Below are 26,198 nucleotides of genomic sequence, written 5' to 3' on the forward strand. Positions count from 1 at the left end.
CCTCAAGCTGTTTATAAACATCAAAGGCGTACTGGAGCCCCTGTCAAGCGTACAGTATTCACTTTGTTAAAGCTTGCCCTGTCAGATTTATGCCATTGGGTGCTTAACCCTTGTCCCTTTTAAAAAGTAGTCCATACCTATTTGATAGAGGGAAAGAACGTTAATCTACTCCTCATTCCACTCTATAGATGACAGGGATCTGAGGTGTCTAATGGATACTGTGTGGGATTCCCATGGTATATTGTCATGCAGTTCATCTTAGTTACTAAGAGAAAGAAAGAAAAATAAAAAAAGAAAGAAGGAAAGAAAGAAATAACATATAGGTATGGAATAGACATCAATAGACAGAAATTAATTATACAATCAATAATGTGATACAATATTTGAACAATCAATTATGTGATACAATAGTTGAACCATATTATGATACAAATCCAATCACATTCAAGGGATTGAATCTTGAACAAAAAGAAGAGCAATCTTGAAAGAAGGAATAAAAGAAAGAAAGAAAGAAAGAAAGAAGACAGAGAAGAAGAAGACTGGAGCGAAGAAGAAGCACATCAGACACTATAACAGCAGTGTCTCTAACTCTTCGGATGGCCATTCCTCCGGGAAAAGGTTTAGGAAAACATCAAAGCCGCCGTTCTTCTTTTTCTCTCTTTATCTCCTCTCTTTGACTAGAATTATTCCATTAGGGCCGAATGTGACATAGTTACTAAAGATGGTGGTTGTGGAGAGTCTCCTCAGGATTACCAACCTCTCCCCTTTGATACCCATGGTCATCCAAATGAGACAGCAGCCGCAACACAAAGCAACGCCCTCAATAAGCAACCAGTGCAGATGGACCACCAGCCAGCCAGTTCACCAGCACCACAAGGCTATAGTTGGAGAACAAATTACTTTACCTCAAACCTACCGCATCCAAACAACCCAGCTATGACAACATGTCTCAATAAACCATATGAAGTGATTGCAGATTCTGAAGTCTGAGGTGATTCCCCATTACATACTCATCATGCTCATCCTAAGGGCAATAGGCAGCTATACGGCACATGTATATCCCATTATGTTGATATAAAGCAATGCCGGCGTTGGAGAGATTGTGAACACGTTGAATGCTAATCCCCCTTATCCTGCTGTTAGGGCAGGGTGTGCCTCAGTCCTCTGTAATAGTCAGCAATGAGAAGCTTGAGTAAACACAATCAATGGAAGACACCGGGATATGCACCGCCGAGACTTCCGAAGTCTCTCGCTCTTTATTTTCCCCTTTCCACCTCCAGACATTGGCTTAAACGCCCCAACCTTTGTGAGTTCCCGGCAAATTAAATCCCAAACAATGTTATTGATCGGAGATTGGATATTACAAGTGGACAACGATGATTGGGAATGTTATCAGTGAATCAACAATTCAGTTAAGTGTTGGGGGAAAAACTGTGACTCCCTCTACCGCTCTCTCCTCTCTGCTAGTGTCTTGCCACTCCTGCTCCCTTGCTTGAGGATTACAACCTATTCATCCATTATTAATGAAGTTAAACTACTAGTGGCATGCTGAATGTGCTGCATGGGAGATTTGTAGCTAATCCAACGCAAAACAGCCTCAGTCACATAATGAAGGGGGAAAAAGCACAAATGTCAACAGTTTCACACAGGGACTGGATTAGGCGCCTCCTTGCTAGCTAACACACAACACACACACCTTTCCCCGACGGTTCCTCACCCATGGATTAGTGTTTCTTTAAATGGCTTGAGGAGAGGTTGACATGGCTACATACTGTAGATATGTGTTGTTCATCCCATGTTAATATTAACTGTTTTACCATTGTATTTATATTGCATTGACTGTCATTGGAATACAATGCTGAGGAAAATGGGAGGACATGGTTTATCTACATTTATAAACTGGGTGGTTCGAGCCCTGAATGCTGATTGGCTGACATTCGTGGGATATCAGACCGTATACCACAGGTATGACAAAATATTTATTTTTACTGCTCTAAGTATGTTGGTAACCAGTTTATAATAGCAATAAGGCACCTCAGGGGTTTATGGTATATCGCCAATATACCACAGCTAAGGGCTGTACCCAGGCACTCTGCGTTGCGTTGTACATAAGTAGAAGCCCTTAGCCATGGTATATTGGCCATATACCACATCTCCTCGGGCCTTATAGCTTAAATAAACTCTGAGAGTAAGAGTGAAGAACATCGGCAAGAAGATGCTTGGTCAACACAAGGGATAGCATGTTTCAGTATGAGGCAATGGGGGGTCTGGTAATTGCAGGGTTGGTGGTTCTACTGTAGTTGTCTGTGTACAAAGCAATTCAGGGAAGTAGTACCATGAAGCAGAGACCAATTTTGCCTCAATTGGAACAAACTGACAATGATAAATAAGATGTGTTTCAGGTCTAGATAGCAGGACCAGCGTTCTATCGCCAAAAGTGACAACAGCTTCATGTTTATGATACAGTACTACACAGTCTGATTTCAGGGCCCGGATGTATAAAACATCTTAAGTTTTTCTCTTAAGGGTTTACCTTAAGGAATAATTTTCCCTTACCTAAGGGAATTTCAAAGCATGTATGAAAGAAACAGTATCTCATTACCATGGAGACAGCCTGATTCATTGACTAAACAAAGAGATCACATTTATTTTGTGAGATCCCAAAATATAACTTTTACAATCAAGACAGAAGAAACAAATTGCTTCATAAAATAATAAAACAAGTTTCTTCAGGTTCCCTTTTCTCAACTGGTTTCTAATACTGTCTAGCATGTCAAACTAGCTTACAGAATAGCTAGCTAACTAGCCAGCTAGCTCTGTAGCCATGGATTGTGCACCTTCCATTGTTTAGCTACCTAGCTAGCTAGCTGGTGGATGTTTTCCTTTTGAAACCAGGGAAGACAGTCACCTCCACAAATGCAACATTCACCTCCACAAATGCCTCCACAAATGCTGTTTACAATGATATCTATACTAAATGAAGCACTTAAGGGACATCATGGACAAACCTTAACTTTTTCACTTAATTCAAGGGAAAAGATAAGGGGAATATTACTTAATTAAAGGGTGTTCCGCAACCAGGCCCTGGGCCATATGTAAAATGTATGCATGCATGACTGTAAGTTGCTTTGGATAAAAGTGTCTGCTAAATGGCATATGCAGTGCATTCGGAAAGTATTCAGACCCATTGCCTTTTTTAAAATTTTGGCAAGGCAATTAGAAATGCCAGACAGGCAAATTTTTCTGACTTGATCGCTATTAATCAGAATAATTCAAGACTGCTCTTCTCGACCAATGATTGCCTGTTAGTCCTACCCCCCTCAAACCTACAGTTGAAGTCGGAAGTTTACATACACCTTAGCCAAATACATTTAAACTCAGTTTCTCACAATTGCTGACGTTTAATCCTAGTGAAAATTCCCTGTCTTAGGTCAGTTAGGATCACCACTTTATTTTAAGAATGTGAAATGTCAGAATAATAGTTGAGAGGGATTTATTTCAGCTTTTATTTATTTCATCACATTCCCAGTGGGTCAGAAGTTTACATACACTCAATTAGTATTTGTAGCATTGCCTTTAAATTGTTTAACTTGGGCCAAACGTTTCGGGTAGCCTTCAACAAGCTTCCCACAATAAATTGGGTGAATTTTGGCCCATTCCTCCTGACAGAGCTGGTGTAACTGAGTCAGGTTTGTAGGCCTCCTTTCTTGCACATGTTTTTTCAGTTCTGCCCACAAATGTTCTATAGGATTGAGGTCAGGGCTTTGTGATGGCCACTCCAATGCCTTGACTTTGTTGTCCTTAAGCCATTTTGTTCAGGGGCAGAACAACCGATTTGTACCTTGTCAGCTCGGGGTTTTGAACTCGCAACCTTCCGGTTACTAGTCCAACGCTCTAAACACTAGGCTACCCTGCCGCCCTGTGTGTACATAACGCACACACGTAACATAAATACAATCCTGCACAAAACAAGGGTGGGTACACATACTTTAAATAAGGAAGCCCATTAAGCACATACAGTACAACAGGACACAGATGAAACTAATAAGACAAAACAAACAGACAGCGAAAAAGGGATCGGTGGCGGCTAGTAGGCCGGTGACGACGACCGCCGAGCGCCGCCCGAACAGGCAGGGGAGCCAACTTCGGCGGATGTCGTGACACCTTCAGGCATTTGGAAATTGCTCCCAAGGATGAACCAGACTTGTGGAGGTCTTCAATTTTTTCTGAGGTCTTGGCTGATTTCTTTTGATTTTTCCATGATGTCAAGCAAAGAGGCACTGAGTTTGAAGGTAGGCCTTTAAATACATCCACAGGTACATCTCCAATTGACTCAGATTATGTGAATTAGCCTATCAGAAGCTTCTAAAGCCATGACATCATTTTCTGGAATTTTTCAAGCTGCATAAAGGCACAGTCAACCAAGTCTATGTGAACTCCTGACCCACTGGAATTGTGATACAGTGAATTATAAGTGAAATAATCTGTCTGTAAACAATTGTTGGAAAAAGTACTTGTGTCATGCACAAAGTAGATGTCCTAACCGACTTGCCAAAACTATAGTTTGTTAATAAGACATTTGTGGAGTGGTTGAAAAACGAGTTTTAATGTCTCTAACCTAAGTGTATGTAAACTTCTGACTTCAACTGTATGTGAACTTTCCTCGATATATAAATGTGATACGTTTGTGGCGTATTTCAGAGATAATACAACCAACATTAGGCTGGGTATCAGTCAAGCAAGACTTAATGAGAAGTTTGATGATTTGTGCCACCTTCTTCAAAACAGTTTTTAAATGCATATCTAAAGAAGCGCAAGCAGTTGTTAATCATGCCCTGTCCACAGGCACTTTCCACACTTCATTAAAAACTGCAATGGTGAAACCCCTTCTGAAGAAAGGTAAGATATATTCTTCAGCTTTTAGCAATATTTGGCCAATTTCCAACCTTCCATTCTTAAGCAAAATTCTTGAGAAATTGTTTTTCAAATAGCTAAATTATTTTTTAAGTGGCAACTGTATTTTTGAAAAATTCCGGTCTGGTTTTCGTGCCCACCACAGCACAGCCTTAGTTAAAGTGGTCAATTATCTTAGAGCCAACATAGATGCCAAACAGCTCTCTGTCCTTTAAGATTTAAGTGCTGCATTCAACACTTTTGACCATTATGCCCTTCTGGGTAAACTGGAGGGGTGGGTTGGCCTCTCCGGCCTCTCCGGTCCAGTTCTAAATTGGTTTAGGACCTATTTAACCGGTCAAGACTTTTTTTGTCAACCATGGAGAAACATCACTCAGAGAAAATACATATCACATGTGGCGTTCCACAAGGTTTGGTTTTGGATCCCGTACAGTTTATATATGTTACCCTTTGGCAACGGTTTCAGAAAGAACAACTTTACATTTCTGTTTCACCAGAGGATTTTAGCTTCACGGATAAATCGTTGGACTGTATTAATGATTTAAATACTTGTATTGCTCATAACTTCCTCCAGCTAAATCAAGACATTATTAAAACTTATTATTAAAACATATTGTTTGAGCCAAAGCACAGACATTATTAAAACTTATTATTAAAATGTATTGTTTGAGCCAAAGCACAGAGAGAGAGAATCTGGCTGCACATTTTAATTCATGGACAATAAAATAAAACAGCAGGTAAATAAAACCTAGGTGTTATTTTAGATTCTGAACTAAATTTCTAATCATGTGACCAAAATAGCTTTTTACGACCTGAGGAACAATGCCAAGGTACATGCGTTTCTATCTCAGGCTGATACAGAGAGACTCATCCATGCTTTTATTACAAGCAGGCTTGTCTACTGTAATGCTCTCCTGTCTGGTCTACCCAAGAAAGCCATTGGTCAACTGCAAAACATACAGGTCCTCTGGCACTGGAATTTTAACTATCCCAAAGTCTAGGGCCAAGTGGCAATGATGCAGCCTTTAGTTATTATGCCTCCAGCCTCTGGAATAGCCTGCCAGAGAACCTGGGGGGGGGGGGGGGGGTCTTAGCACAATTCGTTTTAGCTTTGCTTCTCCTTCGGATGCTTTTTAGTCATTACATTTTTGTCATTTTTTGTTTGTGTAGTAAATATTTCAGCTTTAATTTTCATAGTTTTTCATTATTTTTTTCCTGCGAAGCACATTGTGTTGCATTTCATGTCTGATGTGTGCTGAATAAATAAGGCTTGATTTGATTTGATTTGGAATATAAATATACACTGAGTGAACAAAACACTAGGATTACCTGCTCTTTCCATGACATGGACTGACCAGGTGAATTCAGGTGAAAGCTATGATCCCTTATTGATGTAACCTGTTAAATTTACTTAAATCAGTGTAGATGAAGGGGAGGAGATGGGTTAAATAAGGATCTTTAAGCTTTGAGGCAATTGAGACATGGATTGTGTATGTATACCATTCAGAGGGTGAATGGGCAAGACAAAATATTAAGTGCCTTTGAACAGGGTATGGTAGTAGGTGCCAGGCGCACCAGTTTGAGTGTGTCAAGAACTGCAATGTTGCTCGGTTTTTCACGCTCAACAGTTTCCTGTGTGTGTCAAGAATGGTCCACTACCCAAAGGACATCAAACCAACTCGACACAACTGAGGGAAGCATTGGAGTCAACATGGGCCAGCATCCCTGTGGAATGCTTGTGACACCTTCTAGAGTCCATACCCCCAACAAATTGAGGATGTTCTGAGGGCAAAAGGGGGTGCAACTCAATATTAGGAAGGTGTTCCTAATGTTTTGTACACTCAGTGTATACTCTATGTACTGTAGATGATGGTGTATATAAACATTATGGACAGTATATGGATAGAAAAGGTATAGAAGTTATATAGGATGAGCCGTAACTAGAATACATATGAAGTGAGTAAAACATGATGTAAAAATTGTTAAATTGTCCTGTTTTCAATTACTACAGTGCCTTCTGAAAGTACTCACCCCCCTTGACTTTTTCCACATTTTGTCCTGTTAAAGCATGAATTTAATATGGATTACATTGAGATTTGTTGTCAATGGCCTTCACACAATATCCCATAATGTCAAATTTGATTTTTTTTAAATGAATTCATAAAAAATGAATAAGTATTCAATAAGTATTCAACCCCTTTGTTATGGCAAGCCTGAATAAGTTAAGGAGTAAAAATTTGCAGAACAAGTCACATAATAGGTTGTAAGGACTCACTCTGTGTGCAATAATAGTATTTAAGATGATTTTTGAATGACTACCTCCTCTCTGTACCCCACACATACACTATGTAAGATCCCTCAACACCTATTGGTAGATGGGTAAAATAAAAATGCAGACATTGAATATCACTTTGAGCATGGTGTAGTTATTAATTACACTTTAGATCATGGGTGTCAAACTCTGGCCCGTGGGCCAAATTTGGCCCGCGGGGTAATTATATTTGGCCCGCGAGACAATACCAAATTACTACTAGAGCTGGCCCGCCGGTATTATACAGCGCATTCACCACTAATACTACGAATCCCATAATGCTCTGCTGTTTTCGCGCGCCAATCAGGACAGGACCCAGAAACGCTCTCTCCTCTGTGACAGTAGTCATAGCAACATAGACGCTACAACTGTCAGCGAGCTAACCCTTCCCAAAAATGGCGAAAAGAAAGGCAGAAAACAGGAGCTTTCTGGACAAGTGGGAGGCAGAATATCTGTTTACATATGTAAAAGACAAACCTGTTTGTCTTGTTTGTGGAGTCAACGTGGCTGTAAGTAAGGAGTACAACATTAGACGACACTATGAAACGAAACACCATGACAAATACAAGGACCTGGACATGACTCAAAGGAGCCAGAAAGTAGAAGAGATGAAAAGAAGTTTGGTTTCACAACAGAATATGTTTAAAAAAGCCACATCACAAAGCGAGGCTGCTGTAAAGGCTAGTTATATAGTGGCAGCAGAGATCGCAAAATCAGCCCGGCCCTTTAATGAGGGAGAGTTCATGAAAAAGTGCATGATGAAGGTTTGTGACCTCGTATGCCCAGAGAAAAAACAAGCATTTTCAAACGTGAGCCTGAGCAGGAACACAGTAGCTGATCGCACATGTGATCTTGCCACCAATCTGTATGACCAGCTGATGGAAAAGGGAAAAGATTTTGTTGCGTTCTCCCTCGCTGTGGATGAGAGCTGCGACGCATCTGATACTGCTCAGCTGTCAGTCTTCATCCGTGGAGTGGACTCAAATCTGTGTGTTACGGAGGAGCTATTAGGATTCAAATCAATGCATGGCACAACCACAGGAAAGGAAATCTTTGAGGAGGTTTCCAAATGTGTAACTGAAATAAAGCTGCCGTGGGATAAACTCGTTGGATTAACGACAGATGGTGCGCCAGCGATGTGCGGTAAAAAGAGTGGACTGGTGGGCATGGTTCGGGAGAAGATGCGGGAAGAGAACTGTGCAGGTGAGCTAACTGTTTACCACTGCATCATACATCAGGAAGCACTGTGTGCCAAAGCCCTAAAGATGGAACATGTTATGACCACAGTAACACAGGTAGTTAACTTTATAAGAGCCAAAGGTCTAAATCACCGCCAGTTTAAATCTTTTCTGGAGGAGTGTGGTTCGGAATACGCAGTATCACACAGAGGTGAGATGGCTAAGCAGAGGAAAAGTACTGAACAGATGTTTCGAGCTGCGTGAGGAAATATGTCAATTCCTGGAAACCAAAGGGAAGGATACAGCAGAGCTCCGGGAGCAAAAGTTCCTGTGTGAGCTGGCCTTTCTCTGTGACATCTCGAGCCATCTCGATGCGCTGAACCTGCAGCTTCAGGGGCGGGGGCGCATCATCACAGACATGTACGCTGCAGTGAGGGCCTTCAAAACTAAACTGTGCCTGTGGGAGAATCAGATGCTGCAAGGAAGCCCTTGCCATTTTCCCTGCTGCCAATCCATAAAAGCGCAGATCTCTACCGCCATGTTCCCATGCGCACAGTTTGCTGAAAAACTCAGTGTTCTCGCCGCTGAGTTTAGCCGGCGATTTGCCGACTTCGATGCCCAGAAATGCAAGTTTGAACTGCTTAGTAATCCCTTCGCAGTTGATGTGGAAAATGCACCAACTAACATCCAAATGGAGCTGATTGAACTCCAGTGCAATGACACGCTGAAGTCAAAGTATGATGCTGTGGGCGCCGCACAGTTTCCACGGTTCATCCCTGACACATTGCCTCAGCTCCGCACCCAAGCTGCTCAGATGCTCTCCATGTTCGGCAGCACTTATCTATGCGAGCAACTTTTCTCCTCGATGAAGATGACCAAAACAACTCACAGGAGACGTCTGACTGATGAACATCTTCGCTCGATACTGAGGATTTCTTCAGCTCAGAGCTTGAGCCCAGACATTGATGAACTAGCATCCAAGAAGAGATGCCAGGTATCTGGCTTGGGCACATCAGATTAGACCAGTGTGCAATAATTAAAGTTTTCTTTATGCACTTTTTCTTGCTACAAGGCATGGGCTTGAATGGTTGATTGATTTATTATCATTTTATTTGTAAAATTATTAGCCAGTGGAAAAAGTTTATTTTGGTATTTAAATCAGAAGGCTGCAAATAGAAAAGAGGCATACAATTTTTATTTAAATTTTATTTATTTAATAAATGAATGCCATTGATGTGTTTTTTCATTTGAAATTCGATTTTGCATGTCTCCACTATTAAATTATATATTGTATGGTAATAAGCGATGCTTGTTCCATATTCAATGTTAAAGCAAAACTTGTTTGGGTCCATATTAAAAGGTTAATTTGTTCAATGTTGGCCCGTGACTTTGTTCAGGTTTTACATTTTGGCCCACTGGGTATTTGAGTTTGACACCCCTGCTTTAGATGGTGTATCAATATGCCCAATCACTACAACGATACAGGTGTCCTTCCTAACTTAGTTGCCGAAGAGGTAGAAAACAACTAATGGATTTCACAATGAGGCCAATGGTGACTTTGAAGCAGTTACAGAGTTTAATGGCTGTGATGGGAGAAAACTGAGGCTTGGTCAACAACCTTGTAATTACTCCACAATACTAACCTAATTGACAGAGTGAAAAGAAGGAAGCCTGTACAGCATAAGAAATATTCCAAAACTTGAATCCTGTTTGCGATAAGGCACTTAAGTAAAACAGCAAATAATGCAGCAAAGAAATGCACTTTATGTCTTGAATACAAAGCTTTATGTTTAGAATCACTGAGTACCACTCTTCTTATTTTCAAGCATGGTGGTGGACGCGTCATGTTATGGGTATGCTTGTTATCGGCAAGGACTAGGGAGTGTTTTAGGATAAAAAGAAACGTAATAGAGCTAAGCACAGGCTAAAACCTAGAGGACAACCTGGTACAGATTGCTTTCCAACAGACACTGGGAGACAAATCCATATTTTAACAGGACAATAACCTAGAACACAAGGCCAAATATACACTGGAGTCGCTTACCAAGATGCCATTGAATATTCCTGAGTGGCCTAGTTACAGTTAAATCTGCTTGAATATCTATGGCAAGGCTTGAAAATATCTATCTAGCAATTATCAACATCCAATTTGACAAAGCTTGACGAATGTTTTAATTAATGTGCAAATACTGTACAATCTAGGTGTGCAAAGCTTTTAGAGAGTTACCCAAAAGAATGACAGCTGTCATCTCTGCCAAAGGTGATTTTCACTCTCAAAATTACATTTTTTTTTATAGAACATCAATCTGATTGGGTGTGCCTGTCAGGGCATGGCTCCCCAGTGGGTGTGCCTCAGTCCACCCAGGCCCATCCATGTCTACACCCCTGATGCAAACAGTGCATGATGACAATTGCGGATCAGAAATAGCTTACTAACCAACACTTTGGACTAAACTTTTTCAATACCTGGTTTGCATACCCATTGTTGCCTTAGTTGGCATTTACTGATAGATATCATAAGTCGAAATGTCTTTCCTACCAAGCCGGCTACCGATGACATTCTTCTGTGAGCTGCTCCATGCCAAAACCAGTCGAGAGCTGCGCACTCTTGCTGCCTGCAGATGATATTCCGCTGAAACTAGGCTATGTGTGCGGCGTGCATGTGAATATATTTCACATGCTTTGCAATTGTGTAGGCTGCTTTGTGCATGATATCTTTATTGTACTACATATGGAATAAGTCGTATACCTCCACTACACTACTTTGATATGCATCAGTAGGGATTAAGAAGTGAGTATAGGCAATGCCCACTGAAAAATAAGTGTGTAGACAGTTAATACCTGCATATAGCCTCCACTGGCCATTTGTGTTTTACATAAAGTGCTCTCTCCTACACAATGGTATTACGGTTGCTGTCCTTTCAGAATCATGAACCTGTCACACACTGAAGGCCTATAGGTTCGTCGCTGTACTAACCTGTCACACATTGAAGGCCTATAGATTCACCACTGTGCAAACATGTATATAGTAGATATAAAGGCTGTTAAGAAACTGTATTAAGGTTTCAATAAATATTTGGCCTGGCGAAGGGGTTTTATGCGCTGACTTAATGGAAGCTAATTCGAGTTTTTTACTCCGCTGGCCTCGGCTGGTCTTGGGAAGAAATTAGGAGTCCTCGCTGTCCGAGACTGAGTACAAATGTATCTGACACGGAGACAAGACCAAGACACTCAACATGGGGTCCGTGACCGGTCTAGAGTACTACAACACTGCCCGGAGATAGAAGCTGTTTTTCAGTCTCTCTGTCCCAACTTTGATTTACCTGTACTGTCGCCTTTTAGATGGTAGCGGGTTGAACAAGCCGTGGCTCAGGTGGCTGAGGTCCTTGATATATTGATATATATCCTTGATATATATATCCTTGATATATATCATTGTTTTTTAACACAAATAAACATTTGATTAATAAAATATTTAGTCAGTCGTCTTCTTCAAATGAAGGGGATGATGACACAATCTTTGTAAGAGGCAGGGAAACTGATTTAATTCCTCCTCAATTCCCTTTTTCCACAATTTGTTACGTTAGACTTATTCGAAAATGTATTAAATTAAACATTTTAGTCATCAATCTACACACAATACCCCATAATGACAAAGTGACAACAGATTTTTTTAAATGTATACAAATGTATTAAAAAGAAAAATCTGAAATACCTTGTTTACATAAGTATTCAGACCCTTTGTTATAAGACTCGAAATTGAGCTCAGGTGCATCGTGTTTCCATTGATCATCTTTAAGATGTTTCTACAACTTGATTGGAGTCCACCTGTGGTAAATTCAATTGATTGGACATGATTTGGAAAGACACACCTATTTATATAAGGTCCCACATTTGACAGTGCATGTCAGAGCAAAAACCAAGCCATGAGCTGGGCTCCCAAGTGGCACATTGGTCTAAGTCATTGCATCTCATGCTTGAGGTGTCACTACAGACACTCTGGTTCGAATCCAGGAGTCCCAGAGGGCGGTGCACAATTGGCCCAGGGTCGTCTGGGTTTGGCCGGTGTAGTCCATCATTGTAAATAAGAATTTGTTCTTAACTGACTTGCTAGTTAAATACATTTTAAAACATTCTGAGATTGAAGGAATTGTCTGAAGAGCTCAGAGACAGGATTGTGTCGAGGCACAGATCTGGGGAAGGGTACCAAGGAATGTCTGCAGCATTGAAGGCCCCCAAAAACACAGTGGCCTCTATCATTCTTAAATGGAAGAAGTTTGGAACCACCAAGACTCTTCCTAGAGCTGGCCGCCGGGCCAAACAGAGCAATCGGGGGAGAAGGGCCTTGATCAGGGAGGTGACCAAGAACCTGATGGTCACTCTGACAGAGCTCCAGATTCCCTCTGTGGAGAACCTTCCAGAAGGACAACTATCCCTGCAGCACTCCATCAATCAGGCCTTTATCGTAAAACATCAACCAGCTAGCTAGGTGTATAGATAGCTAGCTACTTAGCTAAACAATGGAAGGTGCACAATCCATGGCTACACAGCTAATCTTAGCTAGCTCTTTAAGATATCTTGACGTGCTAGAAAGTAATAGAAACAAGTTGAGAAGAAGTCACTAAACAAAGCGCGTTTTATTATTTTCTGAATTTATTTGTTTCTCCTGTCTTGAATGCAGAAGTTCTATTTTGCGATCCCCCAAAATGCCGTCTGTATGACAAGATGTTCAGTCAATCTATATGATAACCAGACTCTTTCTGCCATACATAGATGTGGTGAAGGAGTCAATGGAATGCAGACATGTAGAAGTTGTCAGTTTTCAGGTTTAGAAGAAGTGACTGCTAAATGCCTACTCCCGTTCGTATAAACTTGTTAGCATAGCTAGCATACAGAAATCGGTGGCGGTAATCAAATTCGTGTTTACCTGTAATGCAGTTGATTGGTAAGGATGACATGAACATGTGTTGGGGTTGACATCCATACAAGCATTATACTCAGATGTTTACCTAAACATAGTGTGAAATACGTATAAACAATAGCCTACATGTAGGCTAATTCTGCTGGAGGGCAATGGCAAGACTCAGGATCTTTCCCCCATGGCCCTTTCCTCCACGTGTTTCCATGGCAACCCCATTGTTTTGGTTGAGATCGATTGACCTCTTTACCGCATCTACAGTATGCATTCAAACTACCCTAAAACCCCTTAAATTATGCACTTACCTAAGGAAAATGTTTTAGGGGCTCTGCAGCACCCTTAAATGTCCTTAGGTAAGGGGAAATTATTTATTCAGGGAAATCTTTAAAGGAAACACTTAAGATGTTTTATGCAAACGGGCCCAGGTCCTTAGCACAATCGCTCTCCCTCTTCCTCTTGCTCTTTATCCCTCGTTCTTTCTATCTTTATATACCACCTTTATCTCTCCATCTCTTCTCCCCTTCTACTATCAACATCTATCTCTATCACTCTTTCCCTTACAGTCATACTCTCTCTCTGCCTCAGTAGACCAATTATGGCTAAGCTGATTCCGATTGCGACCTGCGATACACCTGAGGTACATGGTCAGGGGAGTTAGCGTGTAGCCGATCTGTTTTACATGTTATTGACAAGATGGAAGTATCATGGTCTTTTTATTACACCAATTTCATTCTTGGCCAATTTCCCCTTCGGCAGGTTAGTGGCAGTTCGCAATAGATTTTTTTGTTGTGTGGAATTGATCAGCGAACTGCTTGAGCAATTTATTGGTCCCCTTGCATCTGTGATTAAGATCCGCATGCTACGTGCCCTTATCTATGTGTCCGTCAATATTTTGCAAGACTGATTGTGGGATCTTGGCACTCATATTAAAAAAAGGTTGCATTGTGTTCTATATGAGCGGGGGTTGACTTCCCTGGGGGATTCTTTGTTGTTCTCTGGAACATTTTAAATCACCTCTGACCATAGCAATGTCATGTCTTAAGTCAATAAGAATACAGACATGCCTGTTAAGTCAATGACAACAGAATATTTGATCACGTGTCAACTTGGGCCCAAGTTTAATTCAAACTAATCCTTTCTCATTGGAAGCCGTTGTAATGTATGAGATTCATATTAGAGCAGTCAAAGGCCAAAACCACCATGACATCAGCGGAGCATTTTCTTTGGGAACTCAAGGCTAGGATAATTACAAAGAAGATAGTATAGGCAAACATCTGAGTACTTTTTAAATATACACTGCATGAGTTGGTAGGCAAGGGGGAGTGCAAGCAACCATGTAAGTCATTATATGTGCCAGCTCTATTAAATTCAAACCACAGACTCATGTTTAGCTGGACTGTACTAATAGCCTAGCCTACTGTCCTGCTGCATCTTTCCCACTGGGTGTTGAGACACAGCTTGGATATAATAAGGATCAGGCGGAAAGCCATTCAACAAGCTCAAGAGCTATCCAGGAGTCATCCTTTTAATTTAGTTCATTTACAGGCAGCTTCTTATTATTAATTTGACTTAGAATAATGCTGGGCCAGTTGAAATACATGTTTTTTCCATTGAAGACGTTTGTAGTAGTGAATGTATAATCTTTCTCTCTCCCTGTTTCTCTCTCTCCCTACCTCTATCTCTTTCTCTCTCTTACTCTCTCTTTCTATTTCTCTCTCTCTTCTCCCTCCCTTTCCTCCTCGCTCGAATGTAGCGACGGTAAATGAAACTGATTTCCAAGCCATTACTTTCTAACATATTAGCAGTACATAAACTGATTTCCAAGACATTACTTTCTAACATATTAGCAGTACATAAACTGATTTCCAAGCCATTACTTTCTAACATATTAGCAGTACATAAACTGATTTCCAAGCCATTACTTTCTAACATATTAGCAGTACATAAACTGATTTCCAAGCCATTACTTTCTAACATATTAGCAGTACATAAACTGATTTCCAAGCCATTACTTTCTAACATATTAGCAGTACATAAACTGATTTCCAAGCCATTACTTTCTAACATATTAGCAGTACATAAACTGATTTCCAAGCCATTACTTTCTAACATATTAGCAGTACATAAACTGATTTGTTTCAAGATTTGTGGCCTTGGAAACATAATTTGACTCCAAATTTTATTACATGGCCACAGAGTGCCGGCCAGACATTACGTTAGGCGACAATCACATGTGGGTTTGAGGGCTGATGCAGAAAACGAGGCAGACCAGTGTCTCAGGCAGACGTACACTCCTGAGAAATCGACTTCACGTCCACATTACCAAAGCCTGCCACTGAAAGAGAGATTTTATGCTGAAAGACAGATTGATAGTGGACCATATGATGTCATCATGCATAGTCCAGTGTTTTGGGGTGGGAGATGGTATGAAAAATGTACAAGTTCATGTCAACCTGGAATGGAATGTATTGATAATAGTGATGTGGAGATTTGATTGATGGAGGTGAGAAACATTTGCACAACGTTCTGCTTTGGAGTATTTTTAGTCTAATTTAACTATACTTTAATTGATTCCTCATGGTCTACGCTGGATTTGACTTTAATGACTAGAAACTGGGGTATGAAAAATAATTGGATGTGCCAAACTATTTATCCTACATGTCAGAAGAAATAAAGTGTTCTCGAAATAGACTTATAACACACTGTGTCAGGGGCTTAATATTAATGACACTATAGAGCTGAATAGAGGGAGATGTGTGATACAATGCCAAATAGTTCAATATCTCAACTTTTCTGATTTTGGTGCATGAGTATCAGTGGAGGCTGCGGAGGGGAGGACGGATCATAATAGTGGCTGGAATGGAGTCGATGGAGTGGTATCAAACACATGGAAACCATGTTGTTGATGGGGTTGATACCACTCCATTGACTCCATTACAGACATTATTATGAGTTGTCCTGCCCTCAGCAGCCTCCACTGATGTAGTACAGGTGAGTGATAATTGAACCAGTGATAAATGATCTATAACAAATGTGTGCTATACACAGTGATCACTCACCCCCTATACCCCCCCACCGCACATAACAATCTAGTTATTGGGCTCACAGCAACAAGGCCTATAGAGAGAGAGAGAGAGAGAGAGGACTGTCCTGCTCTGGCACAACACAGTCAATTAAGCATTTACTAATGTAACATACATCAAACTATAAATAATTTAGGAAGAAAAAGGTAGATGTAGGCTATATCAAAATCCAGCCAAGAAAACACTCACATGCATGTGACACAGGTTTTTACAAATTCCATTTGCAATGCAATGTTTATTATACCATATTCACAATGAATAGACTATGGAGTTGATTGATTAGTTCAGCAACTGATAGTCAATCCCATATTATTTGCCCTCTCTTTGGTTTTTTACACATTCATATCGTGGAATAACAAATACATCCATAAACATGAAAGGGAGAGGGTCATGTCTAAAAGTTTAGAGTATGCACAAGTAAAAAGTTGAAACGTCTAACTGTACTGCTGTCGACAGCTGAATATGTGCCAAGTAGATGATGTGCTCGTTAAGAATCAGGAGAGCGCACTTGGTCAGGTCACCTCCTTTCCCACATCACAGCCCCATCAGAAATTCTTTCAAGTGTCCTTCTGCGTCGCCAAAGATGACAACAGCAAATCGATAAGTGCTTGAAATGAAAAGAAGCCGTCGGTTTGCCCCCGAGGCAAAAGATTTCATAGCACCAGCAGCAAGCAGTCTTGACTGAACTTCATGCATTCTTTTGCACCTTTCTTCGTGAAAAAGAGAAGGCAGGCTCTCGTTTTTATTCTCCAGATGAAGGTAAGCGCGGTTATAGAACAACGTGACTCTCAAGACGCAGACTTTTCCCCCTTCTGATATGACAGGCGGGGTTGGGCGTGATGTACCAAAGGGATGCATGCCAGGTTGATATATTTGATAACAGAGTTGGGGGATTTAGGAATTCTGCGGCCCACACGGAGATCAAATATAATGGGTGTATATAGGACATCTTCAGAACATTTTGTGACCTGATATTAAAAAAAGGCGTCGCAGAACAGAAAATATAGCCCTATATCTGCATTACAGGCTACCTTGCGCGTGTATTAATTCATAATAGCCTACGAATGTGCTTGTTATTTAACTAGGCTATAGACATGTGTTATGCCTATGACCGGACGCAGAGAAAATCAGGGATGCAACTCTCATAAATATGGGTAATTGATTTCCTGTGTCCATAGATCTAATCCGATTGCCTTACACGAAAATGATAGCACCAGTATAATCATATCTTTACAATAGTTCATTAGACATGCACGTCGAATGCATAATTTACCCACAAGACTATAAGGCCTACATGTTAGGAAGGTGTTTTAAATAGTATGCGTAATGGTATTCTGCGCGCATCATTAAATTAAAGGGGCAATGTGGGGGAAAACATAAGATATACAAGTCCTCTGTCGTGTGCATGTTTTGCTTCAGTGCCCCTTTGCCGCGAAATTCCCATGTGGTTGTGTGCATTAATTCCTTGTTTAATGAGAGTATGACTAAAATTGTGAAAGAAGGATTAGGCACGTGAAATGTACATCCGGTCTGCTTGGCTCATTTAAGATGTGAAAGGAATATCAGTCTGTATTTTAAGGATCTATAAAGTGCATTTGCATCCCAGCCAGCTGTTCGCTTCTGCAGAAAATATTCGATAAGTCTAACAAAAAACGTGTCAATTAAAATGTAGGCCTACTAACTAGATTTATATAAATGTTTATCTCTGTTACACCAAAAATCTCACACAAAAATGTTTCACTTTAAACTGCCAAAACATTATATAAATGTTTTCAATTAACATTTAAGACATGGTAATTTACACTGACACTGTAAATCTGTATCAAATGGCAGATATTTGTTTTATCATGATATGAACATTCACAATTCTCATATTTGCGCCTGCCAACTAAATTCTAGTCTACTTTTATGGTTTATTGTTGTGATGCTGGTTAGTAAATGTAATCAATTCATGAATATATAGCTTTAGCGACTGGTTTCTGGTAAATTTCAACATGTATAAGACTCTCTTCCAGAAAATGTATTGTAGCCTATGTGGGCTGCAAAGAAATGATTGACTTGGAAATAACAGTGATAGAAATTAACATAGGCTTCAAATGCCCTAATCTTACTGAGAGATATAAATAGTATAGGCTATTTTATACGGGAATTATAGAGTCAAAACATATGTAGTCATTGCCAATTTGCTTATGCAAACATACACTGTGAATTAATTCCATATTTGATATATTATCTTAATTAATGAAGGCCTAAAAAACAAGAAAATACAAAGGGTAACCTATTTGTTTTAATGAGGTTTTATGCAATACTGTTACATTTCGTTTATTTTATTTTTCATTGTGGTTGTGAATTGAGCGTTTCTAAGTTTATACTGTCTTTAACTACACATGCACGTCGGCGCAGATAAAGACACCCACTGAGGAACACACACTCACACAGACACACACCCACGCGCTCTGTCTCAAAACTCAAGAGTGAGAGAAAAAAATGCGCCACTCTTTGAGTGACTGTCTGGGGAAAAAAGTTGTTAAGGCTGAGGACGATCCAAGAAGAGAATTATCTACTGAAGTGACAGCGCCTGCTTCACCATTTTTAATCGCACTGTTAGCTAGATGGTTATGAAATCGTATGTGGCTTCAGTTTTTATCCAATAAGCGGGGGAAAAAATAAATCTAAGTAGCTCTGAGACTTTTTCCTTCGGGAGGCAGACAGCAACTTTCATATTTTGGACCTGGAACTTCGCTGTCTCCGGTTCTTATCTGAAAGGTGAGAAGCGGACCCATCGGTGTGGAATTTACCTCTTAACCAGACAAGAATAAAACAGGAAAGGACGAAAAGCGCTGGCGTCTTCGACCACTGGTAAGTGCTGAGGCTACACTTTGCGGAGATGTGAGTTAATGCAAGTGAAATAATTCGTTCCACCACGGGTTAGCCTTTTCGGCGTAATCTGGGAAAATATGATGTGAATTTCATCAGCACCGCAGTAATATGAAGGGACATGATAAGTGAGTTCGTGGCAGGTTTCACCTTACAAGTCCGCCAGATGATAATGATGTATCGTTAGCACTGAATTGAACATGGAATGGACTGGACTTCATGGTCTTGCGCCTCTAATTAGCCTAATGCAAAAACACATGTTTTTGTTTTTTATTTTCTTAATGCAGACAGGCTGGACTGGGGTTGTTCGTGTTTTTGAAGGGAATTGTGCAAACCAAAGAAATAAAGAAGCATACATCGAACCTTCAAATATCGCTTCTGATTCAACAATTGGTTGTGGGCTAATGGACTGATTGCGCATCAGTTGCGTTGCGTATATTGCTGTGATTGCATTCTTAATCTCAAACTGGCCATGTATCCGATTGAAATAAATATAATATAGGCTATTTATATTATATATCGATTATAGTAACACCCTCAAAATATTGTACACCAGTAAAAGGCATATTAATGATGATATAGATCAATACTGATCATTTATGCGTATGACTAGGCTATCAACGAATATAGACCGAATGTTATGATTTAGGACAAACATAATTAGACATTCAATGGTGTCACAATACACACATTTAAATTGACCTAATTATTATTATTATATTTTTATAAGTGGTAATAATACAGTAGGCCTAGTAGCAGTAGCAGTAGTAGTAGCAGTAGAAGTAGTATTAGTACCAGTAGTAGCAGTAGTAGTAATAGTAGTAGTAGTAGTAGTAGAACTAGTAGTAGTAAGCCTTGTAGTAGGCCTAGTAGTAGTAGTGGTAGTAGTGGTAGTAGTAGTAGTACCAGTAGCAGTAGTAGTAGTAGTACCAGTAGTAGCAGGTAGTAATAGTAGTAGTAGCAGTAGTAGAACTAGTAGTAGTAGGCCTGGTAGTAGTAGTAGTTGTTGTTGTTGTAGTAGTAGCAATACTAGTAGTAGTAGTAGTAGTAGTAGTAGTAGTAATAGTAGGATCAGTGGTAATAGTAGCAGCAGTAGTAGTAGTAGTAGTAGTAATAGTAGTAGTTGTTGTTGTTGTTGTTGTTGTTGTTGTTGTTGTTGTTGTTGTTGTAGTAGTAGTAGGCCTAGTAGTTGTAGACCTAGTAGTAGTAGTAGTAGTAGTAGTAGACCTAGTAGTAGTAGTAGTAGTAGACCTAGTAGTAGTAGTCATAGTAGTAGGCCTAGTAGTAGTAGTAGTAGTAGTATAGTAGTAGTAGTAGTAGGCCTAGTAGTAGTAGTAGTAGCAGTGTTAGTAGTAGTAGTAGAAGTAATAGTAGCAGTGTTAGTAGCAGTAGTAGCAGTAGTAGTAGTAGTAGTAGTAGACCTAGTAGTAGACCTAGTAGTAGTAGTAGTAGTAGTAGTAGTAGGCCTAGAAGTAGTAGTAGTACAATGGTTATCATAATGAGAGATTTGCAAAGTAATGTATAGTATGTATTAACTATGCTTGCAAGCTAAATTGGAGTTAAAATAAACTTCTACAAACAGGTACATTTACCTCCTAATCGTGCAATATTAATTGAACTATTACTTCTTATTTTTAAGTAACACGAATCCAATTAATATGATCAATTGAACTTCTAACATTTCTCACACAGGCCTATGTGCATACAAGGCTACTGCTCCTTTTTGTGGCCATGTAATTTTATTCGCCCAAAACTTAAACAGGAACTTTCAAATTCAAGTGAATATTTTCGATATTTCTATGTGGCTTCTTTGAAACGGCTATTCTCCGTCAATGTCATTTCCAAATCAGTTGTAAAGAGAAGGGGTTAAGGGGAGCCTGCTGAAATATGAATGAAATCGTATTTCTGCCGCTGATTAGATAACACGAGGGATTTGCAATAACCTTGCACCTTGCAACCTGACACCCCATCTTTCATTTTACGGCGGAATACACGAGAACCTGCTCCACTCAAAACCAGGGTTAGCAGGTACACGCCATGGGAAAACTAACTTCCGATTGCTCACCCTTTTGAATAAAATCACAGATGTATGCTATAAAGCAGGTGAGGCGAGTAGGAGATCCGTGCCGCGCAGGCGGGTCCAGAGAGAAAAATAATGAAGGGGGAAAACGGTTAACAGCATGATTGCATGCAAATTTCCCATCTTAAATTATCATAAGCAAACAGTCGGAAGTCTGGTCTAATAAAATCCCATCTGTGTTACTTCATATCGAGTTAGTATAGAGCTGCGATAATGAATTTTGTAATATCCCACCGACAGACATCTCAATCAGCCATTAATCCCGTGATTTTACTGCGGATTCACTCAACTTCCAGCGCCCCAAACTGCTGCATGCTGCCTGGCACAATTTACGCCAACCCCGTCACAGAGTACGGTTGTACTGCTTTTCTGTGGGACTGCATGGGCCTCACATTTGAAGAGCAGTTTAAGTAATGGGGCCTATTCAAACGTTGGATATGTGAGGAAACTTGAGGAAAATTGTGTATAGCGTCATATATTAACAATTATGAAAACATATAGGTGAAAATTGTGTTTGGTCCTGTACTACAATTTATTGACTGTAAATTAATAATAATTGTGTGATTTCTTTGGAGCACACAAGGTAGTGTGTAATCGATGCAACATTTTCAGCATTCTCATAATACATCCAGTCCCTCTCTTTTCCAGAAGCCGTTCCTCTAATTGCAACAATGGACTCCCACTGCCGCAAACTTGCATCAACTTGTGCACAAATAGGTGAGTATCTATGTGTAACTCTTGACGCACCATCACCACACGTCAACGTGACATTATTTTCGCCCACTACAGAAAACAGATGCTGAGATTATAGCAGCATAATTTCGCGTTTTGTTTCCGTTGCATAGCAGGAAATACGATGCATTTCTCTTCTTTAATTGTCACTTTTTGTCACAAAGGCCTACTTCTTCATTCCCAAAATGTCAGAGACCTGTCTAGGCCTAAATGCGCTTTAGTCTAGTTAATATGGAAAAAGTGGTTTTATACTGTCTTAGAGTGGCACCTGGTGGCTGGGTATGGATGTGCAGTAGCGGGCGACTGGAAAAGGTCTAAGCATAAATTCTATCTTCATACACCCAGCTTTTGTTAAACGTGCCAGAGGTTACAAATTACTCGCAACACTATATATGGACTACTTTTCTTTGTTGTCATGTTGTCTGTTTTCTTCATTTGACGTATTAAGTAGTCTAATAGCCGACCCTTGGCCTATGAATGACAGGCTATCTAATTGTATTTATTAAATTAGCCTATAAGGAACTCTTATTTTTATGAGACTCCCATTGAAACGTACAGTAGCTGTAATGGAAATCCATGCTGAATTAATGTATCTTACACCAAGTTGTGGCCCATATCAGTTAGCCTATGCCAAAATATGATGACGCATTTTAAATCCATACACAGAAATGTGCACATAAACAAAAATTGCTATTGTCCGTATGAGTATAAGATGCATTAAAGAAAAATACCGTTTATTTCGTCTGGGCCATGTCAATAATGTTGGAGTGGATTTAATTGATTTTGTTTTCAGGGAATGACATAAAACGAATATTGTTTAAGTGCTAAACGAATGACCAGTTTGTCAACTCTTAATTTAGCTCATTTTATTTTCGTTCATGCTATATTGAATCTAATCAAGTGACAAAGCACGCATCATCCCGTGAGCCTACTTTGCTCCATAGCAGCAACTTGAGCAAGGACGGCGTTATGATCACTCATTGATTAACAGTAATAAGATAAATAGAAAACATAATTATTTGAGGTAATGCAATGATGAGCCAACGAGGCTTGCAAATGTAGGCACCGGAGTGAAGAGACACTCGAGCGACCTGATTATTGGGATCCCCTTTCAACTGTTTTACACCAGCCTTAATATATGCAGGTCTTGATAGATTGACTCCAGGGAAAACTAAATGTATAATGAAAGCTTATTCGTGAGGAGGAATATACTAATGGGGGAATCTGATGTCCCCTTAATCTTATGTAAAAAGCCTTGTCGTCTCCCTTATATTGACTGAATTACTAATTAATGGCCCTCTATGGCGTATCGCGCGCGGTAATCCGCGGAAGAGAGATAAAGCATCCTGAAGGTAAAACAGAAGAGGAAACCGATAATCCACTGCAAGTCTAGTATTACTTTCAGAAAATAATTGAGCAATCACTTGCTTGCATAGCCTACACAAAACCTTTGGACTGTTATGCCATTTACATGTTTTTCTTTTGAAATGATTAGTATTATTTTTTTTGCCTATTAAAAAAGACATAAATCAATACTCAGAATCCTCGCCAACACGCAGACTGCAGGTGAATGCTTTAGGCCTATGTCATGTTCAAATAAAATGAGTCACCATTTAGACCATGAAGCATTAGACCCCACATTAATCGCATATCAGGGAGATTTAAACAAATAAAATCCACCTGATATGTCTGACAGGGGTGCATGGATAGGCATTCCCGAGAATCCTCAAATCAACTGAAGAAATAAATGATGAACGGAAGACATGCAGGCTAAATTCACATCTTCAGTCAAGGATTGCATATATTATCGGCCAGCTACATATGTACCTACAGTGGGGTGGCTAAACACACAACACGAAATTATTTTTTATAAGGAGGGAGGATGGAGGAATAATCATACCCTTGGTTTCAACAGCTTACGCTACCTTCCTCCATGGTCCGCGGGCAGCTCTCCCACAAGAGTGCAAATAACGTGTATATCAAGGGCTTTCACGGGATTAGCTCAATAACGTATTAGTAGCCCATATCCTGATATCTACGAGAATGGGGTGAAAAATATTCAGCAGTTTACATGCCGGGCTATTGCCTTATCAAGAAATCATGCAACATGTTTTTTTTTCATCAACTCAAATTATTCATAATTTGTGTGATGTTATTATTATTTATATTATTATTAATTAATAATATCAATGCATTCATAAATAATAATATATTATAAATTAATATATTATCTGACTTGTGGGGACTGACAACGTTTTCTTCCAAATTATTGTGTATAGTGTAGCATGAATGAAGATTTTAATGCTGTTTGCATTTACAATGTTAACACAAAGGCCTAAGGGGAAGTATAGTGGTCACATGTAACTGCTGTCAAAAGCCTGATTAGAGAATATCCTCCAAGCATAGGCCATTTATCTGCTAGGATACTGGACATATGTTTACTTTATTTTTAGGCGTCATGATCTTGAGGGAATTAGCGAAAATGAAATGGGAAATCAGCTCTAAGTCATTAAAAGTCCTTATACCAAATTCTTAGGCAAATGAGAGTCTTATCAGATTAAAAACCACTACAAGTCGACTCCCTGAGAACCGCTGAGAGGTCCAAACGTGCAGGATATCGGCTAAGGACCGAGATAAACTGCGTCATTTTGACGAGCTAGAATGAAATGGTTACTTATTGCCTAAACCAAGGCCATTTAACTTTTACCCAATTGTTGACAAATTAGGATAAATGTGTGACTAGATTGTGTCACTTTACTTCTGATGTGGTTGATTTATCTGGTCATCATTTATCTGGTAGTCCCGAAATGGGCAACAACTTGAAAGTGACAACATCAGTTCTGTGAACTGGGCCCTGAATGGGGTCAGCGCATCACCATATCCCCATCATTGACATACTGTAGCGTTGCTCTTGTGCCTTGCTTTAGAGATAGCTGACTGTTAATGGAAAGGTCAGTTCATCAGGTCATCTTTATTGCTTCGTTTCTTCAATGGGAAGAAGATAAGATTAGCAAGAACACAATGAATAGGCCAAATTTTACCAAATAAATGCATCATGCTGTTCGTTTGACTTGATTTTTAGATATGATTGCCTTAGTTGGGTTAGTGTTCAATTCTGCAAAACGGACATTCGGTTCGTCTTGGGTAGGCTACACTACACGGTGCCTCCTGTCTCTCTTTACATGCTTTTTAAAAAAGAAAAAAAAGCACCGTACTCTACCCCGCATAAACACATTGGCAGACATCTCTTATTTCTCCGCGCACCGGTTGGCTGGGCAAACCGTCATGTCCACGTTGACGGCCTGTATAACAAATGGGAGGGCTCTCGGTGACGTCAAAGGTGTAGGAGAGAGTCACAGTGGGACAGCCAGAGCGCAGCGAACAGCTGAAATGAAGAGTGAGCGGCGTAGTGTGCCTAGCCTCTGGATCTAATATCACCTACCTGCCCTTGTCACTCTGGTACTCCGCACAGCTAACAGTATCAGCCCGAGATACATATTTGCTCTTCCTTCAATCAAAACGCCGTTGCATTTTCATCCAACGCGAATAATGCTGGGTTTCTTCTAAATACATTTTAAGCCGTTTAAACAACTTTTTTTAAACATTAATTTGCCAGAGGAGACGTGTTGCTGTGAATCTTAACACCACTGATTCCCCCTTTTCTCTATCCGTCGGACGTCTCTCTTTTTTTTGCTTGCACTGAGGGAACTTAATCCGCCTCTGACAGCGAGTTTTGCGCGCTATCCTATTCATATGAACTCTATGAAGGATCCATTGAATTTGGACCATCATCACCACCACCACCTAACCGGGACTAAACTCTCCTCCACGCACCACACGGCACTAGCAATGGCCTCTAGTCTGCAGCCGTTGCAGCGGTCTGTGGACTCCAAACACCGGTTAGAGGTGCACACAGTATCAGACACCTCCAGTCCGGAGTCCGTAGGTAAGAATCATCCCGTGGTGCAGACTACTGTCAGCACATGGCTTTTTGAGGATGGATGGCCGTTTTTCTGATGATAGGAAACAAGATGTCTCTCTACAGCCTCTCTAAACAAAAGCAGTTTGAGACCGAGGACGTTATTAGTTTATGTATGCAAATAGT

The 26,198-nt window shown here is 40.1% G+C and overlaps 1 protein-coding gene across 4 annotated transcripts in view; it reads left to right on the forward strand.

Annotated features, from left to right (window-relative positions):
• Window positions 1–26,198, forward strand: part of pitx2 (paired-like homeodomain 2) — a 66,245-nt gene that overhangs the window by 35,987 nt on the left and 4,060 nt on the right. The window contains exons 2-3 of one of the 4 annotated variants that reach the window (XM_090198467.1): window positions 4,846–4,899; window positions 22,010–22,078. In XM_090198467.1, the coding sequence (XP_090054593.1) occupies window positions 4,875–4,899; window positions 22,010–22,078 (94 nt within the window). In that variant the 5' untranslated portion in view covers window positions 4,846–4,874. Of the gene's footprint in view, window positions 1–4,845; window positions 4,900–17,721; window positions 19,264–22,009; window positions 22,079–25,358; window positions 26,040–26,198 lie in introns of those variants that run through there. The other 3 variants (XM_021561389.3, XM_090198468.1, XM_021561388.3) reach the window with 3 other exon arrangements.

This window comes from Oncorhynchus mykiss, chromosome 14 (genome assembly GCF_057628025.1).
Source record: "Oncorhynchus mykiss isolate SJ-2025 chromosome 14, ASM5762802v1, whole genome shotgun sequence".
Classification (NCBI taxonomy): domain Eukaryota; kingdom Metazoa; phylum Chordata; class Actinopteri; order Salmoniformes; family Salmonidae; genus Oncorhynchus; species Oncorhynchus mykiss.